This window comes from Lolium rigidum, chromosome 2, assembly GCF_022539505.1.
Source record: "Lolium rigidum isolate FL_2022 chromosome 2, APGP_CSIRO_Lrig_0.1, whole genome shotgun sequence".
Taxonomy (NCBI): Eukaryota; Viridiplantae; Streptophyta; class Magnoliopsida; order Poales; family Poaceae; genus Lolium; species Lolium rigidum.
In genome coordinates, this window is record NC_061509.1 from 172,097,595 (window position 1) to 172,125,536 (window position 27,942).

At 44.7% G+C, this 27,942-nt stretch overlaps 1 protein-coding gene across 1 annotated transcript; it reads right to left on the reverse strand.

The window, feature by feature from the left end:
- Positions 1–1,899: 1,899 nt before the first annotated feature.
- On the reverse strand, positions 1,900–13,519 carry LOC124687705 (protein MICRORCHIDIA 4-like). Its single transcript, XM_047221459.1, is given in 22 exon segments — positions 1,900–2,025; positions 2,118–2,206; positions 2,209–2,239; positions 2,791–2,866; positions 3,590–3,687; positions 5,164–5,452; positions 5,551–5,704; positions 6,640–6,710; positions 6,815–6,926; positions 7,014–7,065; positions 7,467–7,562; positions 7,662–7,820; positions 8,152–8,253; positions 8,345–8,443; positions 9,408–9,533; positions 9,856–9,931; positions 11,763–11,847; positions 11,966–12,058; positions 12,407–12,485; positions 12,568–12,602; positions 12,709–12,786; positions 13,392–13,519. Coding segments are annotated over 21 exon segments (2,061 nt in total). The 5' UTR covers positions 12,779–12,786; positions 13,392–13,519; the 3' UTR covers positions 1,900–1,956.
- Positions 13,520–27,942: the final 14,423 nt, after the last annotated feature.

Sequence of the window (27,942 nt, forward strand, 5' to 3'; positions counted from 1 at the left end):
TTGCTCGCCTGGCACGTCGTGAAGAAGTAGCCCCACTCATACCTCGCCTTTGGCGGCGGCGTCGCACACAAGCAGGTGCATAAGTCGGAGACAAGAGATGTGATTTTGTTGGAGAAGGTGCATAAGGCGAAGACAATAGATGTGATTTGGTTGGAGAAGATAAGAGGAGGTGGTGAGGCCCGTAACATGGCCAGTGACCAAGGCTGATCCGACAGCCCTGCGGGAGGAGGATGTCATCCGCCATAGCCTTCGTCTATTTATTAACATTTCCCTAAAAAAGAATTAAGACCTATTGAGACGTAATTTTGCCCTAGCTCACCAGCACTCCACCGGCTATCTACACTGATCTCTCTTACTCTAAAGAAAAACTTGCGACCTACACAAGGTGTGTTTTTACAACTTAGTACCTCTTTATTCATTCATAATAAGAGTTATTATATCTTTAATCAAAAGAGGTACCATCCAAGTACTAGGAAAACTTAGCCATACGAGTTAATTCATGGGCCATTGGATGACTCATGAGTTTTTCTTTTACATAAAGCATGATTCATGTGTTAGATAGATGAGAGAGAAAAATATCTTCTTTTAATTAGCTAAGAGATTATCTCTTAGTAGTAAGATAATATATAAGAAAAATCTCCATTGTACGAGATGTTTCTCTCTCTTTTTTAAACTTTATAATTTTGGTACTAGCATAATTTGAGATCTTGTCCTAGCTTAGGATGACGGTACTTCATCCTCCATTATTCGCCTCACAAGCTTGATACGGATACTGGTCTAGCTTAGGATGACCGTTACAACAGACATTACTTATGGCTTGGTGGAAGCACGCCAGACACAACATTCAAATTCCATTGCATAAAGGCCTCGCCTCCGTCATCTTCCTGCCATGGATGATCTGAAAGCACCATAACGAATGCAGCTTCGACGGAGCACAGCCTTTGGTGAACACCCTCACACAAGATCAAGGACGAGGCGGCACTCTGGGCAAGAGAGTCAGTGCCCTTAGATTAAAGAGTCATGGTCTAGGCGACCCAGGATGTGTACTAGGTTCCTTGTATGAGCTACATGAGTCGATCCATGCCGAGGCCGGGCTTCCACTTATCGAAAAAGAAACTAGGCTTTTTGTAGACTAACTGTAACTTGCCTCCTAGGAGTATTGTGCCTCAAACTCTACCTTTTCAATAAAAGTCGATAAAAGTCGTTTGAGTTTTCTCGAAAACTGTGTACCTTGATGAAACTAGAGTACATATATAGAGTAAACATGTATGTCTGACTGACAGGAAATACGCATGAGTAGTGAGATAGTATCTTCCTGCTGCATCATTTCCGCACAGATTCCACCGGTGAAGTAGAAGCTCCAGGCCAGAGACTAGGAGTAGCACCAGATTAGCCTTTTGTTCAGGTATCGTCATTTTCTATGAGTAATAACGGTGAACTTAAAATTCATATGAGAATGGAGATTGGTCTATTCTGACGAGCTTATTCTCGTTATAGGAGAGAACTAATGAAACCTTTATTTTAGGCAAAGGATACAACAACTTGATTGGATGAATAACCTCAACCAGAATGTCCAGTTCATTAAAGAGAAAATTGACAATATGTCAAAAAACAATGACAATGTAGCGTGAAAAAGGTAACGGTGCCTCCTGCCCTAAGACACATACATGAAGGCGGCCCTCTGATCATGAACTGAGAGACACGGATAACGATAGCATCTAGCCATCTACACTGCTCCTACATCTAGACAGTCGGATGAGAAGACTTATCAGCATCTACGTACATACTATACACATATACATCGATCATACAGACTGGGGCATAGATCATGGTTCTACAATACTACAGCTGCTCCAGCTCTAATGACCTGGACATAACTAACTAAGATGCACAAGAGATTGATTATTAGACTGGTAGCAAACAACGCAAAGGCGAAGGTTATTCCGTCTGCTCCTTTTAACTCTTGCGATAGCTCCTAGCTGCAGTCAGCTGCTCTGTTAGGTCTTGGATGGTGGAAGACGCCTCCTGCAAGAATGGGGAGCAGCCAACATCACAACCGGAGTGCAGCGAGGCATATGTGCAAACAAATGAGCTGCAGTGACAGAGTTGCAGATAACCATTAGCTTATTCCGCAAATTCTGCTCCTCTTGGTCTCGATACTTCATTTCCTCTGCATAGGCGTCCACCAACGCTTCTTGCTCCTTTTTGCAGTTTCAAGCTTTGCCTCTAGATTCTCCATCTGGAAAACAAAGCAAGAAAGGAACATCGGTTTTTTACAAAGAACGCAAGCTAGCCCTTTGGCCTTCAAGCCTTGTAATTAGCCTTGTGCCCATAGAAACATAAGAATTGCTAATCAATAGGACAGACAAAATACAACCACAGAGGCTTTACTAGAACATGTAGTAGGTGAAGCCAATAATCGTACTATCATGAAAAGGAAAAAACTAATGAGATGACACTAAACCGTGTTGGAAATACAACACTGTTCCATATTACTAGAAATTGTTGTACTAGTAGGTGCATTACATAATTGTGATCTCATATCTACATTTTCAAGTTTTAGCTGGTTATTGGCTGCTCAACATTGCATCCCGGTGTTCAGTCTATCTGTTTCATGGCACCTTCAAGACTTATATAGATTATCCTAACAATCGCTTGATAAATTTCACTTTCGACACATTACTGTAATAGTGCAAACTGAATAAATTTGAGGTAACCAGTGACAATTATAAAATACAAAAAAGGGTATTACTACCAGGAGCTCAATTCATAAATCTCAATACTGCTTACTTTCTCAAGCAGAGACTTGTTCTTCTCTCGCTCCATCTGCAATTCCTTTGATAACAACTCCTCCACCTTGGAGAAACTATCACAGGACAAAAGAAGAATTTTGTTATTAGGTTTTGTGTCTAGAGAATTTTGAGTCAAGGCTAGTTTTAGTTGGTCACTCACAGGGTTCTACAAAAGGACAAAATTCACCGGTTTTCAGCAACAATCAGTTAAACCTGTTTTGGTGCCCCTGTTTCTCTTATTTAGCTTCACCGCCCAAACCCACTCTTTTTAAGTCTTTTAAATCTTTTAAGTTACATTAAGAAGTATTACAGTCATATATCTATTGTATATTCCAAATTTCAAATATCCTAATATCTGGTCACTCATCAAATACCATTTTTACTAAGGTTTTAATTCCATATATGCCATGATTTTGTGTATTCGAAAAATGCCATGAGAAAAAATGACATACGAAAATGCCACTGCAAAAATGGGTTAATTTGATACATGTCACTGCCATAGTGTCATCTATAGAATTACCCAGGTGTTGGCAGCGGCCCTTTTCATAATTTTGTTTGCAGTGGCATTCTCCAATACTTGAAGTGGGCGGTGGCATATATTGAATTGGTCTTCAGTACGGGAAGAAAAGAAAACAATAAGTGGACAACGGCAAGACCTGGCACACAAGACCCAAATCTTAATTCAACAACTTTTGATCTCTCGAACTGTTGTTTCGAGTGATCATGACTGATAGTTATTGCCCATCAGCTATTCATAAATTGCAAACAGAAGTGGATGAAGCACCAGTAATATCTACCGTTCTTTCAATGATGAATTTTCATCCTTCAGCCGCTTGATAACACTCTCGGGATCATCAATAGTTCCTCCATGTCCATTATTTTTCACAGTTCCTTCCTGGAAAGTGGATAGTGCATGAAAGGACAAATGGTTATCTTTATAAATATATCAAACTGAACTAGATTTGCAAAAGTGATACATGACTACATCATTATTTTTCTGCTACACTTATAATCACCTCAATAAACAAATACAGTAAGAGACACCAACACATTTTTCACGAGGGAAACATTCTTATTTCACCAAATGTGCATGCCCGTATTTTCATTTTTGCATGCTCCATTTAACCTTAGTTTATTATTTTGAACTTCATTTATCTATCATGTGTTTTTCTGGGAGCTAACTCTGCATATGTCCTTTTTAGGCATAGCCAGTCCCAAACCCGGGTAAAGGAGGAGGATTATGATAGGCTTGGCCAGCCAACGTGAAAACTAGCCATTCCTCTATGGATACGAAACCCCTCTTAGCAATGCACCATATTGGAACCCGGGTGCGGTGTTAAATGAGTAATGGCCGGGATGCCACCCCCTTACTCGAGAAATGTGAAGGGCAATGAAGCTAATCAAGGAAAATAGGATTCAGGACCATACTTGGAACGTAGGGTCCATAACGGGGAAGCTATGAGAGTTAATTGATACTGCAATTAAGACGCGCGTTATAATTCTCTATGCCCTGGTGACTAGAAGGGCGGTGCTGGAGGAGGGCGCCGCGTCAATTTGGTGTTCAACACTGCGTCGGGCACGCCAACGGCGAATTTAGTGCTCAACGCCGCATCACGCGCCGTCGGCACTTTGGTGCTCAAGGCTGTGTAAATTTTGGTCTAGGGGTAATATGGCCAATACTTAAATACAAAATGAAATACAAGTATATTTTGAACCATTATTCTCAATACTGAGAATAATGTTCGCCCACCGAAATACACATCCACCAAATGAATGTCACAGAGTACACATCCACCAAATGAATGTCACAGAGATACGCATGCAAGGTGGATGTGTAGCCATACAAGGAAGGACCGGATCAGGAACGAGGTAATATGAGATATGGTACAGGTGGCAGCAATCAAATAGAAGTTCGTCCAACACCGACTAAGGTGGTTTGGGCATATCCAATGGAGGCCTCCTGAAGCACTGAAAAAAGGCATTCTAAAGTGTAGCGAAAGTACTAGGAGAGGTAGGGCGACCAAAGTTGACATGGGAAGAGGCGGCAGATAGAGACTTGAAGGATTGGAATGTACATATAGAATTGGCACTTGATAGGACTGCATGGAAATCAGCAATCCCTGTGCCAGAACCTTAATTTACTTTCTTGTAGTTCTTTTTCTCACTTCACTCTTTGGTTGCCATAGGTTTCTATTGGGTTTACTTGCTTGGAACAAAAGTTTGTTCCTTCTGGGAGTTCGTATTTGTCAAAGTTCATGGTTGAAAGTGGACACTTCCCTTTTTGACGATTGTTTATGAATATGACATATGTATACAACCAAATACTTCAACCGAAGCAAACAATTCAGTACAAAACAGCAAGCACAATTACCTTTGACAGCGATCTGGTTGCGATCCTTTCAGTTCTTATTGCTCCACTGGATGGAGGTAAATGCACAATAGAACCGTTATAGGTTCTTTCTGGTTCATTCAGGATCTGAGAAAGCGATCTTGATGCAGTGCCTGCAATCTCAGTATCACTATCATCACTTATATATGACAGACCATGTTGTACTAATCCTGAAGATTTTACAGTCTTTGGGGACTTCTCGGCTGCCTGCTGGGCCTTTTTTCTTGAAGAGAATTTTCTGCTCATTGCCAAGGGTGAAGCTCCTGTTTTCCTGTCATCATCCCTCAGATGATTAAAACGGGGACTATAAGAGAAGTGGGGTTTCCCAGTAAGGAATATGATTAAAAAGTGCTGTAATATTATCTGAACCTGTTTCCCAGGGCATTGGAAATAATCTTATTACTTGATCCAGAATATAATATATCCTCAGCTTGGGATCTTTGCGAACAATTTGACATTCCACACTTTTTCAAAGATTGATATGACAATGGAGCTGTGCAGGGGCTATCTCCAGGTGAACACTCTATCCCGACAAAAAATGTACGTGCTTAGTCAACCAAAAGTTACTACACCAACCATAGAAGTTAGCAAATTTAAGCCATCTTCAACATATTTCCTCAATGGAAAAAGCTTTTAATATACCAAACTGTAAGAAATTATGCACTAAATTTGTAGTTCTGTGATATTCTTTGTACGGTATAACTCAACACATGAGGTTCCTGTTTCAGGAAAAGATAAAAATTCGCCTCCGAAGCCATATGTTCTTGACACGATACAATTCTTCACTCAATGTGGTTGCTTTAGGAACAGGAAAGTCGTATTTTAAAGTTCACATAATGTCATCGTGTCTTCATCTTTCTGATGCATATCGATGTAGTTAAACAATACTAATTTGCTCAAATTATAGTTTCAGAGACAACAGTTATTGTCTACATGTTATCTGTACTAGGGAAGAACCTTTGTGTTGCTACGAATTTAAAAGATAATACAGTAAATTCTACAAGACTAACTAGTCCATTTATTGGATGCAGCTGCTGCACATCGTTTCTGCAAAATTCATGGTACACTGGGTGTTCTTGTATTACATAATTAAGTGGGCACTGAAGTAGGCACGCTTAGCAAATTGGGAATCAATGCAACCGCAGGGCAAACAAACTATCACAATTAACTCGTTTCTCTGTAGGAGTAAAAGTTTCACATCAAGTTATAGCACCGAGTTGTCAACATGTATTGCTAAGCAGTCAACATGCCATGAACATGTTGAGCATTTGAGATTCTTTTTCTATGATTTGAATACAAAGAAATCAAAATCGATTTCTGGTTTCTAAGGATAAATAAATGACTTCAAGGCTTTCCAAAAGAAAAATTGTTTCATTTGGTTCTGTATTATTTTAAGATAGAAAAGTTACACTCACCAAACCAAAATATTCAAATAAACCAAATGGAGACTCTTCATACCTCTGTCTCTTTTCCCAGAACTTCTGTTAGCATGGTTGCCACCATAACCTATACGATGGCAATTCTCAGACCTGAAAAATGAAAAACATATTTCAGGATAAGAAACTTTTTCTTCCAACAAACTGGTATGCAAATTGACCACAAAATGACCATGCCATATATCAACAAAACGAACCAGTATTTCTTCTGCATTAAAACTAATCGCGCTTCAAGTCTTGAGAGACTATTTGTGCGTTCAAAGTCCTGCTTATCATGAGCTGGCTCTACGAAGTTGACTTCAAGTACACCTGCACAGAAAAACAATAGCCAGTTAGCCACTTATAATTATGAAAGAAACATGACCTCAAAAACAGACATGCAACATGCTTACTTACCAATAATACCGCGTCCTTGAGATCCAGGAAGAGTCCATACTCTCCAGAAAGGCTAAAATAAACATGGGATTTATCATATAACAAATAAATAAAAACCAAAATAGAACTTCCAAGTTAACACAAATACTTTCTGTGGATAGTCGTGTCAGCATGTTTAAAGCAAGAAGCATGCTATTGAACGGCATATTTAGATAATTGTATGAGATGGTAAGCAAGTACCACTTGCTACCACAAAAAATAACCAAAAATCAAATGACTCTAGCTCAATATATAGGCATTTTACAATGAAGCACATTGATGCCGAAACATACAAAACTAAATAGTGTATACATTTTCCACTCATTAGTCTTTCTACTTTGATGTGCCATATTGCAAGAGTCAATGTCGATGCTGGATATAGAAGATAAGCTATAATTGTACATTCATAATATAAAAGGCATAGTTAATGGATACCTTTATTAGGCGGTTCCTGTGGTAAACATTAAAACCCTGAATGGGAACATGATGTTTTGCGTCTTTAACAAAACCGATTATAACATTAGCGACCATCTGGCATTCAAAATATGAGGGTAAAATCAAGTTATTAGCTGAATGCTGGGTACATCATTGTATAGGAAACAGTATGTAGAAAAGCTCATAGTTTTTTACTTCTGTATCATTTGGATATCCATTACTCATGGCTGGTTTGTAAGTAACCTGGTTCTTCAGCATCATATCATTGATAATGTTATGGCGTTCAATCTCTTTTCCTCGTAAAATCATCCGGAAGACGTATGGGACTCGGAGATATAAAATGGATGCATAACTCTGCACAAAAGGAGCAATAGACTAACAAAGGAGACAAGACATTGCCTTGAAATATCATCTGGCCACTGTAATGCTTCTAGAACTGTGAAACTGCTCCAGTGCATGCTTGTTTTGTTCTTCATACGAAGTTTACCTAATTTATTTTATGCTATAGTAAATTATCATTGCATTTTTGCATTAGCAACTTGTACTATGACAAACTAAATAATCAACCATACTGTATGGAATAGAAGTAATCATATCCTGCTACAGTAATAATAGTTATTCTTTCGATTGAACACAAAAGCAATAATTTCTTTGGCACAAACAAACAAGTACATATCAAGCATACCCTTAGAGAATGTCTATAAGTAAAAAAGTGCTTCGAGTTTGGAAACTGCTTTGCCATCAAGATGTTTTTCTCGTCCCTATTAACCCCTCTGATTTGAATATCCTGCCACCTCGCAAAGATCACAAGGAGTCACGGTTAGCCATATTTTGTATTGATGGCAATAAGACTTGACCAGTAATTAGTTGGGACGTACATTTACATCAGCATCAAAATCGAGCTCCAAGTCTCCCTGCTCGTCCTCCCACAGATTGTATATAATGATTCGAGTTCCTTGTTCACTAATTGAGTTAAACTGCAGTACCATATAGGTACATAGCACTTACGATCATGAAATAGAAAATATCACAATGCACATGATGAAAGAGAAGAATAAAGATATCCAAAGCTAAAATTAACAACGATAAGAAAAAAAAAGAACAATAATAAGTACGTTACAGAATATACTGTAATTCCATATCATTTGTCTCGTAGTAAAACATTGCTATTGCCACTAGAAGCACAATAAACAATATCATTTCAGTTCTGAAGTGCGCGTAATCTGCAGAAAGGTTTCGAAAGTTGTGTGTTTTTCCTTTATTCTACAAAGATGCCACATCCCAACTTATGGTTAATTATTTGCTTACTATGTGAAAACATTATTCATGAACAATCATATACTCCCTCCGATTTTCAAGATTAAATTATTTTTTATTAATTAAATACTTACTAATTTGAGTAACCAAATATTACTTAACCGTTGCAGATATTTTATTTGAGTTCAGCATCATTGTATATGCAATAGAAAATAATTGTAATTTAGCACTTCATTAAATATATTTGTAGAGGTTTTTCAATTCTAACGATTTTAGAATTCCGAGGCCGGTGATCCGGAGGCTTTTGGTGTGGCTGGCACACTGCAAATATCCGCCAGCGCACGAGACAATGAGCTACCACTGCAACCCACCACCAATTCCACGAATTCCTGTCTAACTTATTTTTTGAGGGAAAATTCCTGACTAACTTGTGTGTATTTTTTCTCGATATGGACTAACTTGTGTGTATGTGTGGGCGTTGGAACTGCTAACTTGATCCGAGACCATAGAAGTTGCAATCGGGTAGAATGGCATGATCCTAAACTAATGCATAGCACAGGAAAGGTTCAGGTTTGCAAAACCAGATCCTGTCACAAATAGATTTCATGACAATACGAAGTAACAACAGCATAATAAAGATATATCTACAACAGCTACAATGGTATGCAATAACGTATGTTATACCTCCTGAAGAAGTTCTCCTTCATTAGAATAGGGAGACCATTGTATTATTGTCTGTAAGCTTGTAGACCAGTCACCCAATGTTGTCCGCACCTTCCTTTTCCAAGCTTGTCCTTTTTCATAATCAATCTACGAGTTTTATACAAGCATCAAGACAAACTAGCGGTTAACTTGCTAGTTGGGCCATTCTCTTTCCATCAAAAAGTTTGGCATTATCACAAATAAAGGATACTAACTACATGGTAGATAGATAGATACTGAGAGCTTGATACTTGATACAGACAAAATGACAACAACTCAATGTTAGATCAGGAGACATCACATACGGCATGTTTTACTGGACTATTCTTATTGGTGAAACCCCATCACTGAACTCAAGTAAAATGGTAGTAGCATCTTGAAGAAAGCAGAGAATGAAATCAAGCTTACCAGAGAATGAAATCGAGCTTACCATTGGAACAATAATGTCATCTTTACCGGTGCTCTTCAGGAAGGTATAAGATAGCATCCCAATGCTTTGCGTAAGCCTTTTATGCCACCCAGGGAACAGGAAAAAGGATTAGCACCTCGAGCAAGGAAAATAAGTAATAACTTGTAGCAAAATTGATAAGTTGTGACACAGTGAGGAATAACCTACTAATAGTTACTAACGACCACCCAGAGATAGTTTATTACAATTGCATGTAGTAAACAGGGAAAACTCACTAGTTTATGTGTACGGTTACAGATACATGTACACAACTGTATATTTATTGTTCCAAAATGGTGAAGAAATAACCTGTGAAACCACCCAAGGGTGAAATAATAATTCTTTAAACAGTTCGAGGGACCTCTTCCTTCTCTCTTACAGAATGAAGGATGACCAAACCCCTCTCTTAGCTTGGCTAGACGCTTTGTAGTTCACTTTGGGTTATGCCCAGGGCTAGGCCCTTTTTTACATTCCCTCCTTTCTTCTCCTCTTGTACATATTTTATCTCTTTTAATAAAATTTTACTGTCGGGGCCTTCCCTACAGTTTTCAGCTAAAAAAAAGGATGCAGATCAAACTGTTTTAAAGTTTGCCAGAGTTTGAAGTGGAAAGGCAATTTTTTTCCTTATTTTTTAGAGGTCATGCTAATTTGTCACAAAAGTATCAAGTTTTAAGGGAACACCGAATATCACTATGTTAGATAATCAGGTGGACAAAGGTATCTAACATATAGTAAGGCAGTAATGAAGGGGACTTCAAAGTTACAGAAAAAGAGCACTGAACTTTGACTCTTTGTATAGTCTTCAGTTGAAAAACCATCATCCCTCCAACTTTAATCTCCATTTAAGTAAGTATTTTCACTTCCAAAAAGATAGAACAGTTTCTAGATTCAGGGGGTATGGATGCATCAGAATCAATTCCAGTAATATCCTAAATTAACAATTGTGAAAAAAAGTGGATGCTCTAAATCCTGTCAGTTATTATCCATACAAGATTGAAGTTTAACTCTAGAGTATGCACTAAAGAAGGTTTATCAGCTCATAGAACTGAAAAGTGTCATCATGACCATACTCAAGCTGTGATTGTCAGAACACATAATCCTCGTTTCGAAGAAGAGTAAAATGCACCAGGGTATGAAACTTTGTTGGTGGGAACACTTCCATACACTGCCTAGGAAATCCTGCATCTGGCCCCTATAAGTCCATAACTTGGCAAATCGGTTCAAGTTTGATACAAAGTAGGAAAAGTGTGCAAAAAAGTGCCACACTGCAATGTTGTGGCTTGTCCTAGGGTGCAAAGAGTTTTGGCGCGTGAGACACACGTGATGACGTGAGGGAGAAGGGGTCATCTTGGGTGTGATTGTGGCAGTACGTTTGATGCGGACGGTGTCTAGCCTGCAGATGGATAGCTCTGACCTCTGAGCTTGGCCACTTAATCTTTGAGATACTTAATCTTTGAGATTAAGGCCATGATGCAGTCTGATCACCATATTAGCATTGTAAGATTCCAAGATCCAAAAAAAAGGCTAGTGATGGTTTAGCTCGTTTTGGTAGAACTTCTGATAGAACCGCGTGTGTTTGGTTCTAGGCTGGATGAAATCGCCAATTTCATCCTTAGGTATTGTAATACTCATGTTTTTAAGTACTCCCTCCAATTCAAAGTGGAGTCAATTAATTTGGATCGGAGGGAGTAACATAATTTCCTTTTCCAACATGGGTACATAATCATCGTGAGTAGGGATGAAGGGCTAAACCAAAAAAAAAATCATGTTATCTGTAGAAACAACCCACCACGTGAAAGGGTAATTTTCCCTTGAGTGTTAGGGGACTAATGAAACCTACAAGAGTGTGATTTATACAGTTTGCAGTAGCTAAGATAACAGAAAACAACCTTTTTTCTTCATTATTGTGACTACGTGAGAATACCAAGACATCAGCACCAAGTCTCATTGTACTTGTCTTGAAACCATTTCCATCTGCAGAAGTGCAATTGAAAGCAAACTGAATCTCTTGTATCTTGATGAACGTACCAAAAAATGTGGATTCAGAGAAATTGTATGTATTGTTGCGGAAAAGTTTCCCTTCCATACATACATTGTCCAATGGTGTTTTTAACTTTGCTCTTTGCCGAATAACCCAAGGACATGCAGTGCCGTATTTTATCTGGGCTCATCCCACCACCATCATCTATGCAACAATTGAACATGAAAGTAACCTCAGGTGCGAATCACATACACATCCATATACAATGTTGAAAATACATTTCAAATCTTCAGTACAAAACTTCAGTACTGGTTCTCTGTAATTAAATGGTCATAATCCTACAATCTACTTTGGAGTTTGGACTATGGAAATATGCTACAGAATGAAGACTAGTCAATATCATTCAGTAATGTGGGTATGAGCAGAAAAGTAAGGCATTCTTTTTTCAGTATTGCCAGAGGACAATATTAACGTTCTAATTCAAACCCCTTGAACATTATGCGACTTCTCAGATCATTCTAAGTAGCTATATAAAGTGAGACAGTTTCACACCTTGAACAAGCAGCATCCGAGATCCATCTTTCTTATTTTCCAACATGTCAATGTTCACAAAGGTAGCTCCATTTGAGACCTTGCAGAGAAATACCAGTGAGTGAGCACATGGGGATTTGAAACTGGAAACAAGAACTATGCTCTCTTTCAGTCAAGCATACTTCATCAAGAGAATTGTCCAGCAGCTCGGCGAAAGCTGACATGTTAATAAGACCATCATACATCAGAAGAACATAGAAAAATGAACGGTTGGGTGCTTAGAGTGCATTTCTAAGATATATGTCATGGGGAGCAGACCATACCTCCTAAAGCCCATTTGTGGCTTGTCGCGTTTGAGTGTAGAAATCTAGGATGGACACGGACATGTTCCATTCCTGACTCTGGCAGCAGATTCGCAGAACAACTTCAGTGAGCGAGTGAGCAACAACAACCAACGTAACAGACATATATGAAGATAAGATGCACGAGAGCACAATAGCCCATAGGAAATAGTTTCCACATCAGGCATTCAACAAGCAGAGGCCACTCAGGCAACAGAGCACCAAAGTTGCAATCAAAACCTCTCAGACCCAGATTTGCATATGTGCACAAATACCATAGGAAAACAATTTCCATGGAATCTTGTTTTTTACTCTGCATGCAAATTCTTCGTACTGCCTGGCTGATCTGCCTTATTTGCGAGCACATGCACCGAATTAATGACAAGCATTAACTCGGTTCGGATCATTGGCAGTCGACTAAAATGCTCCAAACTCTCGGTACTGAGATTAAAATCGCGAATTTAATACTACTCCTACCAAAAATTACTCCTCTCCCGACAGACCCTAAGAGTTTTCAAAATCTAACACAGTTTAGACAAACACAAATATCAGCCCAATCCTTCTGGATTCTGCACTGGATATAGAGAACTCTGTACTCCCGTCCTCCTACAGTAACTCCACAATAAGTTGCAGAACAAGAAACTTCGCGGATGAATGAACAGTACCAGAGTGTTTCGCATGTTCGCTCCAGAGCAGATGCCCCTCGCCATCGTAGTCCCCGGCCTTCCAAAACTGCTTCGTTACGCACCTCCGCGGCGGAAGCGGCTCGAGGAACCCGGGTGGTACGGCGTCTAGCACCCTAGCCCTCTTCTCCTCCCGGCCGACCCTCCGCCGGCGCCGGGGCCTCTTCGCGCCGCCGGAGTCCGACTCCGTGTCGCTGCTGCTGACGTCGATCGCCGCCTCACGGGCCACATTGCCTCCACCGGCAACGGCGGGCGGCGGGGGCGAGAGGTGCGCGGCGGCATCTGATTCGGCGATGGTGGGTGGCATAGTGAAAAGTGTGAGCTGGGTGTTGCCAGAATGCGACCCCTTCTATTTGGCGGTACGGTGCGGCCCAACATGCCAAGCATAGGGACTACTATAGCAAGTGTTGTCTAGAGTGTCAGGCGCCTGCAAAAGCAGAAGACCACCATACTGTGCTTGCACTGGTAACGTCAAATCAGTTTGCCTTTATTCACAACAGTGCTGGGTGACCACGTGGGCTCACTTATGAGCATTTAAAATTTTGCCTCTCTAAACGTTTATAAAAAACACTTACAATTAGGCTTTGGATTGTGAGTAGATACCACAAAAGAGATCTTAAATTACATAGAACCCACCAGCCAGCGGGGTTTTCTTTATTTCTTCTTTTTTTCCTATCCCTTTATTTCCTCTTCTTCTGACGTGTGAACTCCCTCTTGTGTTGTCGGTGGGCTAGCACAGCTCGGGCCTCTCCTCCGCCGCTTGGTTTCCCCCACCTCCCTTCCTTGACCCCCGCTCTGTTAAAGTAGGTCTAGATGTATTATACCTGTCATGTATATGTGTATTATGTACGTAGCTGATCTATATATAAAGAGATACGTGGAGAGGCATTGCCCCACGCAAACCCTAAACACTTGTGTTTCTTAACTTGGTATCAGAGCCACCTAGGGCTCCCGCCGCCGCCGCGAGTCTTCCGCCGCGCGCCGCCTCTCCGATCGGCCGCAGCTCGCCGCGCTCCGCGCCACGCATCTGCCGCGATGACCAGCTCTGCCCTCACGTTGGCTACCGTGGGGAGTCTCTCCACGACGGTCGGCCGGACCCGTCATCGATCCGCCATCTGCAACTGCAGCTGCGCCGGTGCTCCCCGCCATCACCGTGCGGTTAAACGGCAACAACTTCATGCTCTGGAGGGCTCACGCCCTTCCCAACCTCGCCGGTGCCCGTCTTCATGGCTTCCTCGACGGATCGGCACGAGGCCCCATCCGCGACCATCAAGGAAGGGACCGGAGCGACGCGCGCGACGTTGTCCAATCCCGACTACGCGCGGTGGTGGACGATGGACCGGAAGGTTCTAGGCCATCTCCTCGGCTCGATGCATGAGGATATCTCGGCCCAACTCATCGCGTGCACCTCGGCTGCGGCGGCTTGGAGTGCCGTTCACGCCATGTTTTCCGCCGAGAACCGAGCCGGCGTGCGCGCTCTTCGCCGCCGGATCCAAGGGCTTCGGAAGGGCGACAAATCGGCCGGCGAGTACATGCGAAGGTGAAGGCGCTCGCCGACGCCATGGCCGCCGCCGGATCCCGCTTCGCGATGACGAGATCATCGACTACATGCTGCGCGGGGCTCGGCCACCGCATACAACCCCATCGCCGCTTCCATGGACTTCGCGCCGACCCCCGTCACCCTCGCGAGTGTTCTACAAGAACGTGCTGAACTTCGAAAGTCTCCGAAGCGAGCGGGCGGAAGCGAGGACTGGACGTCCTCCGCCAATCTCGCGTCACGCCCGGTCCACCTCAACAACCCCGGGCGCACGTACGACTCCAACCGCCCAAGCGGTGGTCGTCCTGCCGGCCAGGGAGCTCCGCAGGGCCAGATCGGCTACGGCCAGGGTGGCCAAGGTGGCCAGGATCGCCGCCGCACTGACGGCAACGGCAATGGCGGCAATGCCCGCAACAATGGAGGAGGAGGAAACGGTGGCGGCAACGGTCGCAACCGTCGCTGGAGTCCCCAGTGCCAGATTTGTGACAAATGGGGGCATGATGCAAATGACTGTCGTCGGCGCTATGATCGGGATCAGCGCTCCGGCAACGGCGCCTCGACCTCCTCCCACGACAACGAGCAATATTGGCACCTTGATACAGGTGCCACCGACCACCTGACAAGTGATCTTGAGCGCCTGCATGTCCATGAGCGCTATGGCGGGAAGGATCAAGTGCAAGTGGCCAACGGTGCAGGTTTGTCTATTTCGCATATTGGTCACTCTCAATTAACCGGTTCATCTCTTCGCTTGCATAATATCCTTCATGTCCCGCACATTAGCAAGCACCTTCTTTTCGTCTATCGCCTTGTTTGTGATAACAATGTCTTTGTGGAATTTCATAAGTTCTTTTTCCTTGTTAAGGACAAGGTCACCAAGAAGGTCCTGCTACACGGTAGGAGTCACGGCGGTCTCTACCCGGTGCCGTTCAGCCGTGCCTCTTCGTCATCATCACGTCAAGCGTCGTCTAGTGTCCGTGCTTCTGCTTCACAGTGGCACCATCGCCTTGGTCATCCCACCAATAATGTCGTTCAACACATTGTTAGAAATAATGATTTAGTGTGCTTTCCAAATAATCAGACTCCAGTTTGTGATGCTTGTCAATGTGCTAAAAGTCGACAATTGCCATATCATGCTTCTCATCGTATTTCTACTATGCCTCTTGAGTTGATTCACTCCGATGTTTGGGGTCCTGCTATTTCTTCCTCGGGAGGGTATAAGTACTATGTGAGTTTTGTCGATGATTATTCTCGTTTTGTATGGATTTATCTCCTCAAGCACAAGTCTGATGTTGAGCAAGTGTTTTATGCCTTTCAGGCTCATGTTGAGCGTCTCTTAGACACTAAAATCAAAACCGTTCAGTCGGACTGGGGTGGTGAGTATCATCGGGCATAGCTATTTCAAATTGCTCATCGTGTCTCTTGCCCGCATACCTCGCAGCAAAACGGGGTGGCGGAGCGCAAGCACCGTCACTTGGTGGAAACGGGGCTTGCTCTTCTTGCTCATTCTTCTCTCCCTTTGCGCTTTTGGGATGAGGCTTTTCTTACGGCGTGCTATTTGATCAATCGCATGCCGGCTAGCTGTTTTGCGAGCAAGATACACCTATCTATCGGCTTCTTCAGGTCAAGCCTGACTATTCCTTCCTTCGCACCTTTGGTTGCGCGTGCTGGCCAAGTCTACGCAAATATAACACACACAAGCTTGCGTTTCGGTCCACTATGTGTGTCTTTCTCGGGTACAGCCCCATGCATAAAGGCTATAAGTGTCTGGATAGGTCCACGGGTCGCGTTTATATATCTCGAGATGTTGTCTTCGACGAGTCCGTGTTTCCTTATGCCACTCCCGGTGTTTCGGTCGACGTCTCCACCCTAGCGGATGCACTGTCTTTTCCGTCCGATGAACCGGTTACGAGTGTCACTATGCGCAAATATGACTTGTCCTGTTTACCTCTTGATGTGTCTGGTAGTGCTCCTTTTGTGCAGGAACAAATGGCCGCCGAAGCTACACCACCGTCCGCGCCAGCTGCGCATGCCCCGATGATCGACGTGCATGCGGAGGCGCGAGATCCCGCGCCACATGCAGCTCCCTCGCCCGCGCCTGCTGCGTCGCGCGACGGGTCGACCTGCGCGTCACCCGCGGCCGCTGCCTCTCTCAGCGCGGCCCCTGTCCCTGATCAGCCCGCGTCGCCATCTGTCGAGGGCTCCTCGACCGCGACGCCCACGGCTGCTCCGGGCCACGCCATGGTCACTCGTGCTCGTGACAACACTCGGCGTGAGAGGATGTACACCGATGGTACGGTGCGTTATGATCCTAGCCGACGGGCCTTCTTTGCTACACCCGTCTCACATCGTGATGCACTCCGTGAGACTGCGTGGCGCGCTGCCATGGCTGAGGAGGTTGCTGCCCTTCATCACACCAGGACATGGGTCTTGGTTCCTCGTCCTCCCGGCGTCAATGTTGTTGGCTGCAAGTGGATTTTTAAGACTAAGCATCGCCCTGATGGTTCTATTGATAAACATAAGGCTCGACTTGTCGCTCGGGGGTTTCACTCAGCGGCATGGTATTGACTATGGTGATACGTTTAGCCCAGTTGTCAAACCAGCTACGGTGCGGCTGGTTCTCTCTCTTGCCGTGTCTCGCGGATGGAGTCTCTGTCAGATTGATGTCAGCAATGCTTTCCTCCATGGTTTTCTGTCCGAGGATGTGTACATGCAACAACCACCCGGCTTTGAGGATGCTCGGTATCCCTCTCATGTGTGTAAGTTGCAGCGAGCTCTCTATGGCTTGAAGCAGTCCCCGCGCGCTTGGTATGCTCGGTCGAGCACTTTCTTTGGTTGATTTGGGTTTTGTTCCCTCCAAAGCCGACACTTCCTTGTTCACCTTTTCTCGAGATGGTGTTCGGGTGTACATGTTGGTGTACGTCGATGATATTGTCATTGCTGGTTCTACTCCGGGGCGGTTGATGGACTTGTGCGTGCCCTCTCGGCCAGTTTTCCCATTAAAGATCTTGGTACGGCTGGAGTACTTCTTGGGTCTTGAAGCGTCCTACAATTCAGGGGGGATGACTATCACTCAACGGAAGTATGCATTGGATCTTTTGCACCGTGTGAGTATGGAGAATTGTAGACCCACTTCTACACCTCTGAATGTGACGGAGCATCTATCTCGAGAGATTGGCACTCTCTTGAGTGATGAGGATTCTCACCGCTATCGTAGCGTCGTTGGAGGCCTCCAGTATTTGACTCTCACCCGTCCGGACATATCATTTGCGGTAAACAAAGTATGCCAGTTCCTGTCACGGCCGACGATGTACATTGGGAATCAGTCAAGCGTATCTTGCGTTATGTCAAGGGCACTTTGAGCACGGGATTGCTCTTTCGCAAGTCAGCCTCGACAGGAATCAGTGTGTTTACTGACGCAGATTGGGCAGGATGTGTGGATGATCGACGATCCACTGGAGGGTACGCCATCTTTGTTGGGTCGAATCTTATTTCTTGGAGTTCGAAGAAACAACCCACTTGTCTCGAGATCGAGTACACGAGGCGAGTACAAAGCGTTGGCAAATGGCGCTGCTGAAGCTATTTGGATAGAGTCTCTACTCAAGGAGTTAGGAGTATCTCGGCAGCGAACACCCATATTATGGTGTGATAATTTAGGGGCAACTTACACGACGACTAATCCAGGTGTTCCATGCAAGGACAAAGCACATTGAGATCGATTTCCATTTTGTGCGTGAGCGCGTGGCGTCCGGAGCTCTTCAAGTCGGGTTCATCTCTTCCAATGATCAGCTAGGCTGATGTGTTTACCAAACCAGCTACTCGACAGATGCTAGACCGTTTTAGTACCAATCTGAACCTTGTACAAAATAGAAGTTCAGATTAAGGGGGAGTGTTAAAGTAGGTCTAGATGTATTATACCTGTCATGTATACGTGTATTATGTACGTAGCTGATCTATATATAAAGAGATACGTGGAGAGGCATTGCCCCACGCAAACCCTAAACACTTGTGTTTCTTAACTCGCTCCTTGCCTTCGCCCACACGCGTGAAGTAGCAGCAGATCGAGCCACCACGGTGCTCCCCCTCACCTGCCATGGGCGGACCCAAGTGTAGATGAGTGGGGGCCTCAATTTTTTGAATCCCTATAATTTCTTTGTTGTAATTTGAATGAAGTTTCTTCGGATTTCGCAAATTTATACAAGAAATGCTCCTAGTCACTTTATTTTCCTCCACTCCTAATTTTTTTATAGGTTGCCATTGTCACTAGCAGCATGGCTCCCACCGTGAAGCAATCGAGAAGATGCTACTCCCACCCGGGTGTGTCCCCTCTACCTTCCTAGGGGACCTCTGTTGGTGGCCCTTGTCGGCCACCCAGCTCACCAACTCCTCCATCCGCGGCTCAGGCCCCACACAATGGGGATTGGTTGACTAGGGACCGCACCTATTGCTCCATGCACTCGCTTGTTGGAAAATCAGCCGGAAATGGGCCTCTCTATCAAAAGCGGCCGGAAGTTGGCCGGATTCCGGCAAGTTGCACAATGGAAGGGCGCCGACTCGTCATAAAATTTCCATCGCGCCAAGCATTGACCGGTATACGGGCGCTGGCAAAATTTCCTCCGAAATTTGAGATACAAGGCTCTCGGGCGTGTGTTCACGATGCCCTTTAAAAATATTTAAGGGTCAGACGATTTTAAGGGATCTTGAAAGATCGGTATGAGAGACTAGATGGGGTGAAAATGAACTATAACTCTTTTTGTCATTTTCAATTGTTAGGGTCAAACATGAAGGTAGAGTTATTTAATGCAAAGTGTGCAACCTACATGAACAACAACAAAGGTAAACACAAAGAACAACAAAGGATTGAAGTAACCGCTAGGGGAGACATGAGACGCGAGCTTTGTTTCATGTAGTTCCTTCCTTTTTAGGGGAAGTACGTCTATGTAGGAGATGTGTGGTGCCACAAGGATCACCAATGCAACAGAGGCTTCACCCTTCTTATTTGGTGAACCCACCACAAAGGTGAATCCATATTTCACTAAGCGATGTCGGTCGAGGTGACTACCAAACCTTCACATAAGGTTGGGGGCACACTCCAAAGTTCAATCAGAGGCTCCCAACTACACCATGAGGCTTGTACTGTTGGAGATATGCCTGAGAGGCAATAATAAATTAGTTATTGTTATATCTTAGTGTTCATGATATATGTTTACACTCCATGCTACAATTGTATTGACTGGAAACATTAATACATGTGTGTTGTGTAAACAACCAGAGTCCCTAGTAAGCCTCTCATTTAACTAGCTTGTTGATTAATAGATGATCATGGTTTCTTGATCATGAACATAGGATGTTAGTAATAACAAAATCATATCATTAGGTGAATGATGTGATGGACACACCCATAGTAAGCATAGCATGAGATCAAGTCATTAAGTTCAACTTCCTATAAGCTTTCGATACATAGTTACCTAGTCCTTCGACCATGAGATCATGTAAATCACTTACACCGGAAGGATGCTTTGATTACATCAAACGCCATTGCGTAAATGGGTGGTTATAAAGATGGGATTAAGTATTCGGAAAGTGTGAGTTGAGGCATATGGATCAAGAGTGGGATTTGTCCATCCCGATGACGGATAGATATACTCGGGCCCTCTCGGTGGAATGTCATCCGATTAGCTTGCAAGCATGTGACTAGGTCACAAGAGATGACATACCACGGTACGAGTAAAGAGTACTTGTCGGTAACGAGGTTGAACTAGGTATGGAGATACCGATGATCGAACCTCGGACAAGTAAAGTATCGCGTGACAAAGGGAATCGATATCGTATGTAAATGGTTCTTTCGATCACGAAGTCATCGTTGAATATGTAGGAGCTATTATGGATCTCCGAGGTCCCGCTATTAGTTATTGATCGGAGAGGAGTCTCGATCATGTCCGCATAGTTCTCGAACCGTAGGGTGACACACTTAAGGTTTGATGTCGTTTTAAGTAGATATGGAATATGGAATGGAGTTCGAATGTTGTTCGGAGTCTCGGATGGGATCCAGGACATCACGAGGAGTTCCGGAATGATCCGGAGAATAAGATTCATATATAGGAAGTCACTTTCCATGTTTGGAAATGATCCGGTGCATTTATGGAAGGCGCTAGAATGTTCTAGAACCTTCCGGAAGAAATCACCATGGAAGGTGGAGTCCCGGTTGGACTCCACCAACCCTAACCAGCCAACCAAGTGGGAGGGTGGAGTCGATGGTGGACTCCACCTCCTTGGCCGGCCAAGCAAGGGGGGAAAGGGAGAGTCCCTGTCCCTCTAGGTTTCGTCCATATGGAAGTTTTTGAATTGGGGTCTTATTCGAACACTTTGGGTGAACCCTAGGGATTCCACCTATATAAAGAGGAGGAGAGGGAGGGGCTGGTTACACCAAGTTGGCCACACCCCCCAGGGCTCCCAGGCCGGCGCCCAAGCAGCCCCCCTCTCCCAAACCCTAGCCTCTCCCCTCCTCCATCTTCTCCCATGGTGCTTAGACGAAGCCCTGCCGAAGGTCTCCACCACCACCGTCACCACGCCATCGTGCTGACGGGATTCCGAGGAGGATCTACTACTTCCACTGCCCGCTGGAACGGTGAGAAGGACGTCGTCATCAACACCGAACGTGTGACCGAGTACGGAGGTGCTGCCCGACTGTGGCACCGTCAAGATCTTCTACGCGCTTTTGAAAGCGGCAAGTGATCGACTACAGCAACAACGAGATCTAATCTCGTAGACTTTGGAAATCTTCAAGGGTTAGTCTCATGATCTTCTCGTTGCTACCATCTTCTAGATTGGATCTTGGCTTGTTATTCGTTCTTGCGGTAGGAAATTTTTTGTTTTCTATGCTACGAATCCCATCATGTACAACACCAAGCAAGCCTCAAGGATGGACTTCTTAAAGGGTTTTAAAGGAAACCTAGGGTTACAAGTTCATTGGTGGAATCAGGAGGCAATTCGAATTCCTTTGATAAAAGGGTAGATCTAGCCCTTCTCCTCAGATTCCCCAATGGGGGGTCTTCATTCGTTAGCTAGAGAGGAAATCAACCATGCTTAAGCTCTAGAGTAATGGAGGAGAGAGAGAGAGAGAGGGAGAGGGAGGAAAAAACGAGCATCCACCTGTTATCACCCGATTTTGGCCAAATCAGGAGGTGGGCCGTAAGTGAAGATGGGCTTTGAAAGGCTACACGTGGAGCATCTTTGAAGCGGCCTTGTGCTAGAAGTTGGGTTAGTTAGCCCGTGTATCTTAATATAATTGATTGTGTATCGATTTAGAAGTTAGAGTTTATCTCGTGCACGGTTTAGTGCACGCCCACATTAGAAAGTCTGCTGGACTATAAATATGTACCTAGGGTTTATGGAATAAACAACAACCAACGTTCAACCACAAACAAATCTCGGCGCATCGCCAACTCCTTCGTCTCGAGGGTTTCTACCGGTAAGCATCATGCTGCCTAGATCGCATCTTGCGATCTAGGCAAGACAAGCCTCGCCCACGTTGTTCATGCGTTGCTCGTATCGAAGCCTTTTTGATGGCGAGCAACGTAGCTATCTTAGACATGTTAGGGTTAGCATTGTTTTTCATATTACATGCTTTCGTAGTGCAACCCTTGCATGTCTAGCCGCCCTTACACCTATCTTAGGTGTAGGGGCGGCACCCGCTTGATCATAGTTTAGTAGATCTGATCCGTTACGATTGCTCCTTGTTCTACAAGGATTAGTTTAATATCTGCAATAGTTAGGCCTTACAAAGGGGGAGGATCCAGCGGCGTGTAGGGTGACGTTTGCTAGCCCTAGAAAGGATGTTCCGGGATCAACCTCGTGTTGGTTTTTAGGCCCCGTCTAGGATCGGCTTATGATCACCGTGCGCGAGCGCGAGGCCCAACTCTGGAGTAGGACGATCCGATTATGCGGTGAAAACCCTAAATCGTCGTAGATCTCATTAGCTTTACCTTGATCAAGCAGGACCACCATATATTCGGACACCTCGTCCGAATCATGGGTGGATCGGCTCTTTGAGCCGATTCACGGGATAACCCGAGAGCCGATCGAGGCTCGTATTTAACGTTTACGTGTGTACCTCGCAGAAACTAAGCGAGGCATCATCCACACCTTCCCGACCAGGTATAGGTCGGGTGGCACGCCCTTGTGATAAACATCGGCGCGTGCGACCAGGAGGCTTTGCGGGCCGTCGCTCGGAGGACCGGGGCCAGCCGCAGCCCTAGTTGTTCCCGGCTCTACCGTGTTGCCCGTCTCTGCCCGCCAGGGGGTTTCTGACGTCAACACATTCTGGCACGCCCGGTGGGACAGCCGACGACATCCACGACATCGCCATCTACATCCGAGATGGCGGAAGACACTCCGGTCACGTACAAGGATCTGCCTGATGAGCTCAAGAAGAAACATGACGAAATCAAGGCAGTCCTTGACAAAGGATTAACTTGTCAATGCCTATGGATTGTAGGCTAGGGTTTAGTTAGAAGTAGAGGGCAAGTAGATCTCGAAGGTTTCAGCCGAAAAGCGCTCGACGATTATGAAAACTAGGGTCTGCAGACAATGATTCGATGATCTCCTCGTCCCTCGACTCCCCCTTTATACAAGAGGTGGAGCCGAGGGTCTCGTTTCGTACAAGTTACAGAGTCCGGGACGGTTTCTAACTCGTCCCGCCAGATTTACAAACAACACTTCCTATTACAATTCTACTTCCCTTAACATATCTTGGACTCTCGAACCTTTTTATTCTTCGGGTAGTGGGCCTTCTATAAATCCCGGGTACTATCTTTGGCAGGCCCATTTGGGATGCCTATGTCAGTAGCCCCCGAGATTTTGCTTGAATCGTAGAATCAGGGAAAATCTCCACTGCTTATTCTTTATTCCACAATGTAAACTTTTCTATATTTCTTTATATAAATTTCTATATTGTACGGGGATATTGGTATTTGGGGCTAGTTCATCCGACGGATCAGGTACTAGTTAACTGCTCTAGTGGCAATCCGCAAAAACCTACTTCAAGATCACGTCCCCGGACATGATCTCGGGATATCGGTGCAAACTTCGACGAGTGCCGCTTAAGGTCTTACCATTCTGTCGAGTCCCGATCAAATTTATCGAGTACCTAACGCGTCCGTTAGGATTTTTCTTCGTATCCGTTGATACGGATAAAAGTAGCAGAGCGCAGTCTTCGGCGATGCCACGCCCAGCGAGAATAGATCCGGGTCTTACCTTCGCAAATTTGCGGCATTCAGAAATTGATCGCAACTTTGGCGTTCGAGAATATATTGTCGAGTGCTTTTCCGGCTGTTGGAATGGCACATTTTATCGAGTCACATATGACTTATATTAATCTCCCGATGGGAGTATATGTAGAGTTAATTGTAACTCGAAATATACTCTCTTGCTCGTTCTATCTTTCTTTCTTTTTCCTTTTTATATTTCATCGGGCACGCGAACAGCGTTCCCGATGGGAGTAGCCCCCGAGGCTACAACCAAGAACTTGTGCTTGGTTGTAGGCTCAACATTTTAGTCCACCTTGTCGCTGTATTGCCATTATCTCCCGATATTCTTTCTCTCTCTTTTTCTTCTCTTTTTTTTTTTTTTTTTATCTCTCGGGTGCGCGAACAGCGCTCTCGATGGGAGTAGCCCCCGAGGCTACAGCCAAGAACTTGTGCTTGGTTGTAGGCTCCCACAATTTCTATATTTGCCATAGTCGAAACTTTACTTTTTTTTTTTCGAAGTAGCCCCCGAGCATTTGGGCAAAAACTTGTTTCTGACCAAAGGCTCCCGAAGTATGCAAATAACTCATCCTGTCGCCATTCTCCTTTTATTTTTCTTGTCGACATATTTTCCCTTGGCAAATTTTCTTCAACTCTATTAATGGTCGGGTTTTGTTCTCGCCTTGTGGGTCCATGGTTCCCACCACGTTGACACGTCGTGCAAGTGGGGGACACACGTCCTCCGCTTTTTCTGGCGCACGTACGGTAACGCTTATCTCAGTAAAAATACTTTTTTGCCCTTGTATCTAGAAGATCTATTCTCACCACACGATTTCCTCATCCAACGGCACACCGCTTCACCCAATTCTTATATAAACCTATCTTCAACCTCCGTTCATCCCCTTGCTTGCGCCGCTCACCTGTTCCTCTTCGCAAATCTTCCTCTGCGCCCAACTCTCTCTGATTTTCCGCACTCGCATACATTGCTCTGCCCATTGCCATTGATGCCACCGCGTGCGCGTTTGACTCGCCACAGCACTCCGGAGTCCAAGATGGCCGCTGAAGATCTTGAGTGGGAGAGATCCAAAATCTCCAACCAAGATGTCAATATGCTGAAGAGGCTCGGCCTGATGAAGAAGGAAAACGCCATCCGCTTTCCCAGCGAAGAAAGCTACCCCAAGCCTCCAATGGAGTATCGGGTTAGTTTCGTTGATCATCTCATCCGCGGCCTCTCTACCCCAGTCCATGATTTCCTCCACGGTCTTCTCTTTGTTTATGGGATTCAGCTGCACCAGCTGACCCCCAATTCCATCCTTCACATTTCTATTTTTATCACGCTTTGCGAATGCTTTCTTGGAGTCGCTCCCAATTGGGCTCTTTGGAAGCGCATTTTCTCGCCTTCGCCGCAATGAGCGCTCACAACGCCACCTACAACATAGGTGGCGTAGTTATCTCGTGTCCGAACCGATGTCGATTATTTCGACGTCAAATTTCCCGACTCTGTCCAAGGATGGCGCAAAAGGTGGCTCTATATACACGAAGAAAGCACCAATTCCGTGGAACACAACATAGTTCCTTTCGACGGAAACGCAAAGATTCAACGCCGCTACTCCCGGACGCCGAAGCTTCCGAAGAAGAGAAAAGGCGACGAAGCTCTTATGTCTCGTATTCATCAACTTCAAAATACTCGAGGCAAAGAGTTATCTCGGTGTCCAAATCACCGCCTATTTTCTTAGGATTAGAGTGCAGCCTCTTCAGGCTCGCAAAAATCCCCTTTGGACGTACTCTGGTGCCAATGACGCCAATAGGCTCTCCAATGATCTTTCTGTGAAGGACTTGGAGAAGCTTATTCGAAGAATTACCTCACTGAGTAAGAGGGATCCTATTCCTTCCTCTTGTCGCGTGGAACCCTACAACTCCACCAATCCTCTCCCCGAGGTATTTTGTCTTCTCGAATTTTATCTTGTTGTGAATTTTCCCTGCATCTCATTGCATTGATATCTCTCTATTTTTCCCTTTGTCGCTATTTTCTTGTAGAATCACCCTACTATGACTTCCCTTCCTCCTCTTCCTGAGGATGGAGAAGTCGAAGAAATGGGCATTGTTACTGACGACAATCAAGAAGCTCCGTCCTTTGTGAATGATCCCGTGGATTCTCGAAAGTCCGCGGGATCTTCCGAGGACACCACGTCAGTCCAATCTCCTCCTCCCGCTGTTTCCCCACAAAGGAAAAGGAAGAGGAACGATGTCGAAGATTCCGGCACTTCCAAAGCCGAAGAAATTGTTCCTTCTCCTCCGAAGGCAACTTATGATCCTTATGTTGCATCCCTCGTCAGCTCGTAAGTTCCTCGGCTTCCTCTTTATTTCTGTAATCGAAGTTTTTCCTTGTCTTGCTTTTTATACTATTGCTCCTTACTCGCAGTGATGACGAGGAAGAAGTACCAACTCGTGACGTAGCTCCTCGGACGAGCACGTCACACACTTTAGTTATTTCGGAGAAGCTCGTTGAAGGAGAAGAATCGTCGCCTCCTCAACGGAATGTTGATACATCTACTCTTCCTTCAAGCTCCCCTTGTCCCTTCGCCAAAAAGGGCAAGGGTTGAAATGATCGTTGAGCCTCCTCCTCAATTGAGCAGCTTTTCGCCGCAGCTCTTGGATGATGTAAGTTTGTCGATGTCTATATTTCTTCTATTTTGCTTTTGTGGACCCTTACTTTTTGTAATGCCGAAGTTTTCTCCTTCTTTTCTTCTTTTTTGACAGCCTATGATCAAGGATCTCATCCGCATCGGGTCCCAATTTATTGGGTACCGCGAGTATGCCAGTAGAGCCGAAGGTAACGACTTTTATACTTGCTGTTTTTCCTTGGTTTTTTACTCCCGCTGCTTGTCGCTATTTTTGATCTTTCTTCTCTCTCTTTTCCACATCTCAACAGAAAAACTTGCAGAGGCTAACGAACGTGCCGAGGCACTTGCTCGAAAACTTGAGCAAAGTGAGGCGGCTCGCAAGAAAGCTGAGCTTGCCGCTAGCGAAGCTAGAGCTGAAGCTGATGATGCCAAAGCAAAGGCCGCTAGTGTCGAGGAATTGCAGCAAAGGCTCAAAGATGCTGAATCTGCCTTACACGAGCAAAAATCTGCACAAGCTGCACGTGAGCAAGGGATCATCAAGCGTTTGAAGTCGCAAAGTCGACGTACGCTGAGTAATATCCTCAATTTCTTCTATTTTATTGCACTTCATGTATCTTTGTTTTCAACTAATGTTTTGTCTCATGTGGCAGCCCAAACAGACCAAGATTTTGATCTGGAGAATCCCGTCAATGACCCTCTCCTTGACGCACTTTCTCTTTTGGAGCTCCATGGACGCGAAATTCGTGAAGGCGTGGCCAATGCCAATGCGGGTTTGTCGGCGTTGTTCCCCTACTTCTTCCCGAAGAAAGAGGAACCTTCGACTTTCCTTGACCTTGCCAAGCTTTTCAATTCATCGGAAGATCTTGGACTGAAGATGCGCCATGAAAATATGAAGGTGGTCGTTGAAAATACCGTTGCTTCGGTTGCCGACAGCCAACGTACTCTCGACCGGATGAAGGTTGGCGACACCGATCAGATAGAACAGTCGAGATGGAAGTCACTGATTAAGGCGGCCAAGCCCAATACGAAGAAAATCTTGGCGTATCTCGGGATCAAGCCAACTTCGACTCCTAGCTCCTCGAGGCCGGAGGTCTAGTTGCATGCCTCCTTGTTTCTTTTTCTGTTTCTTT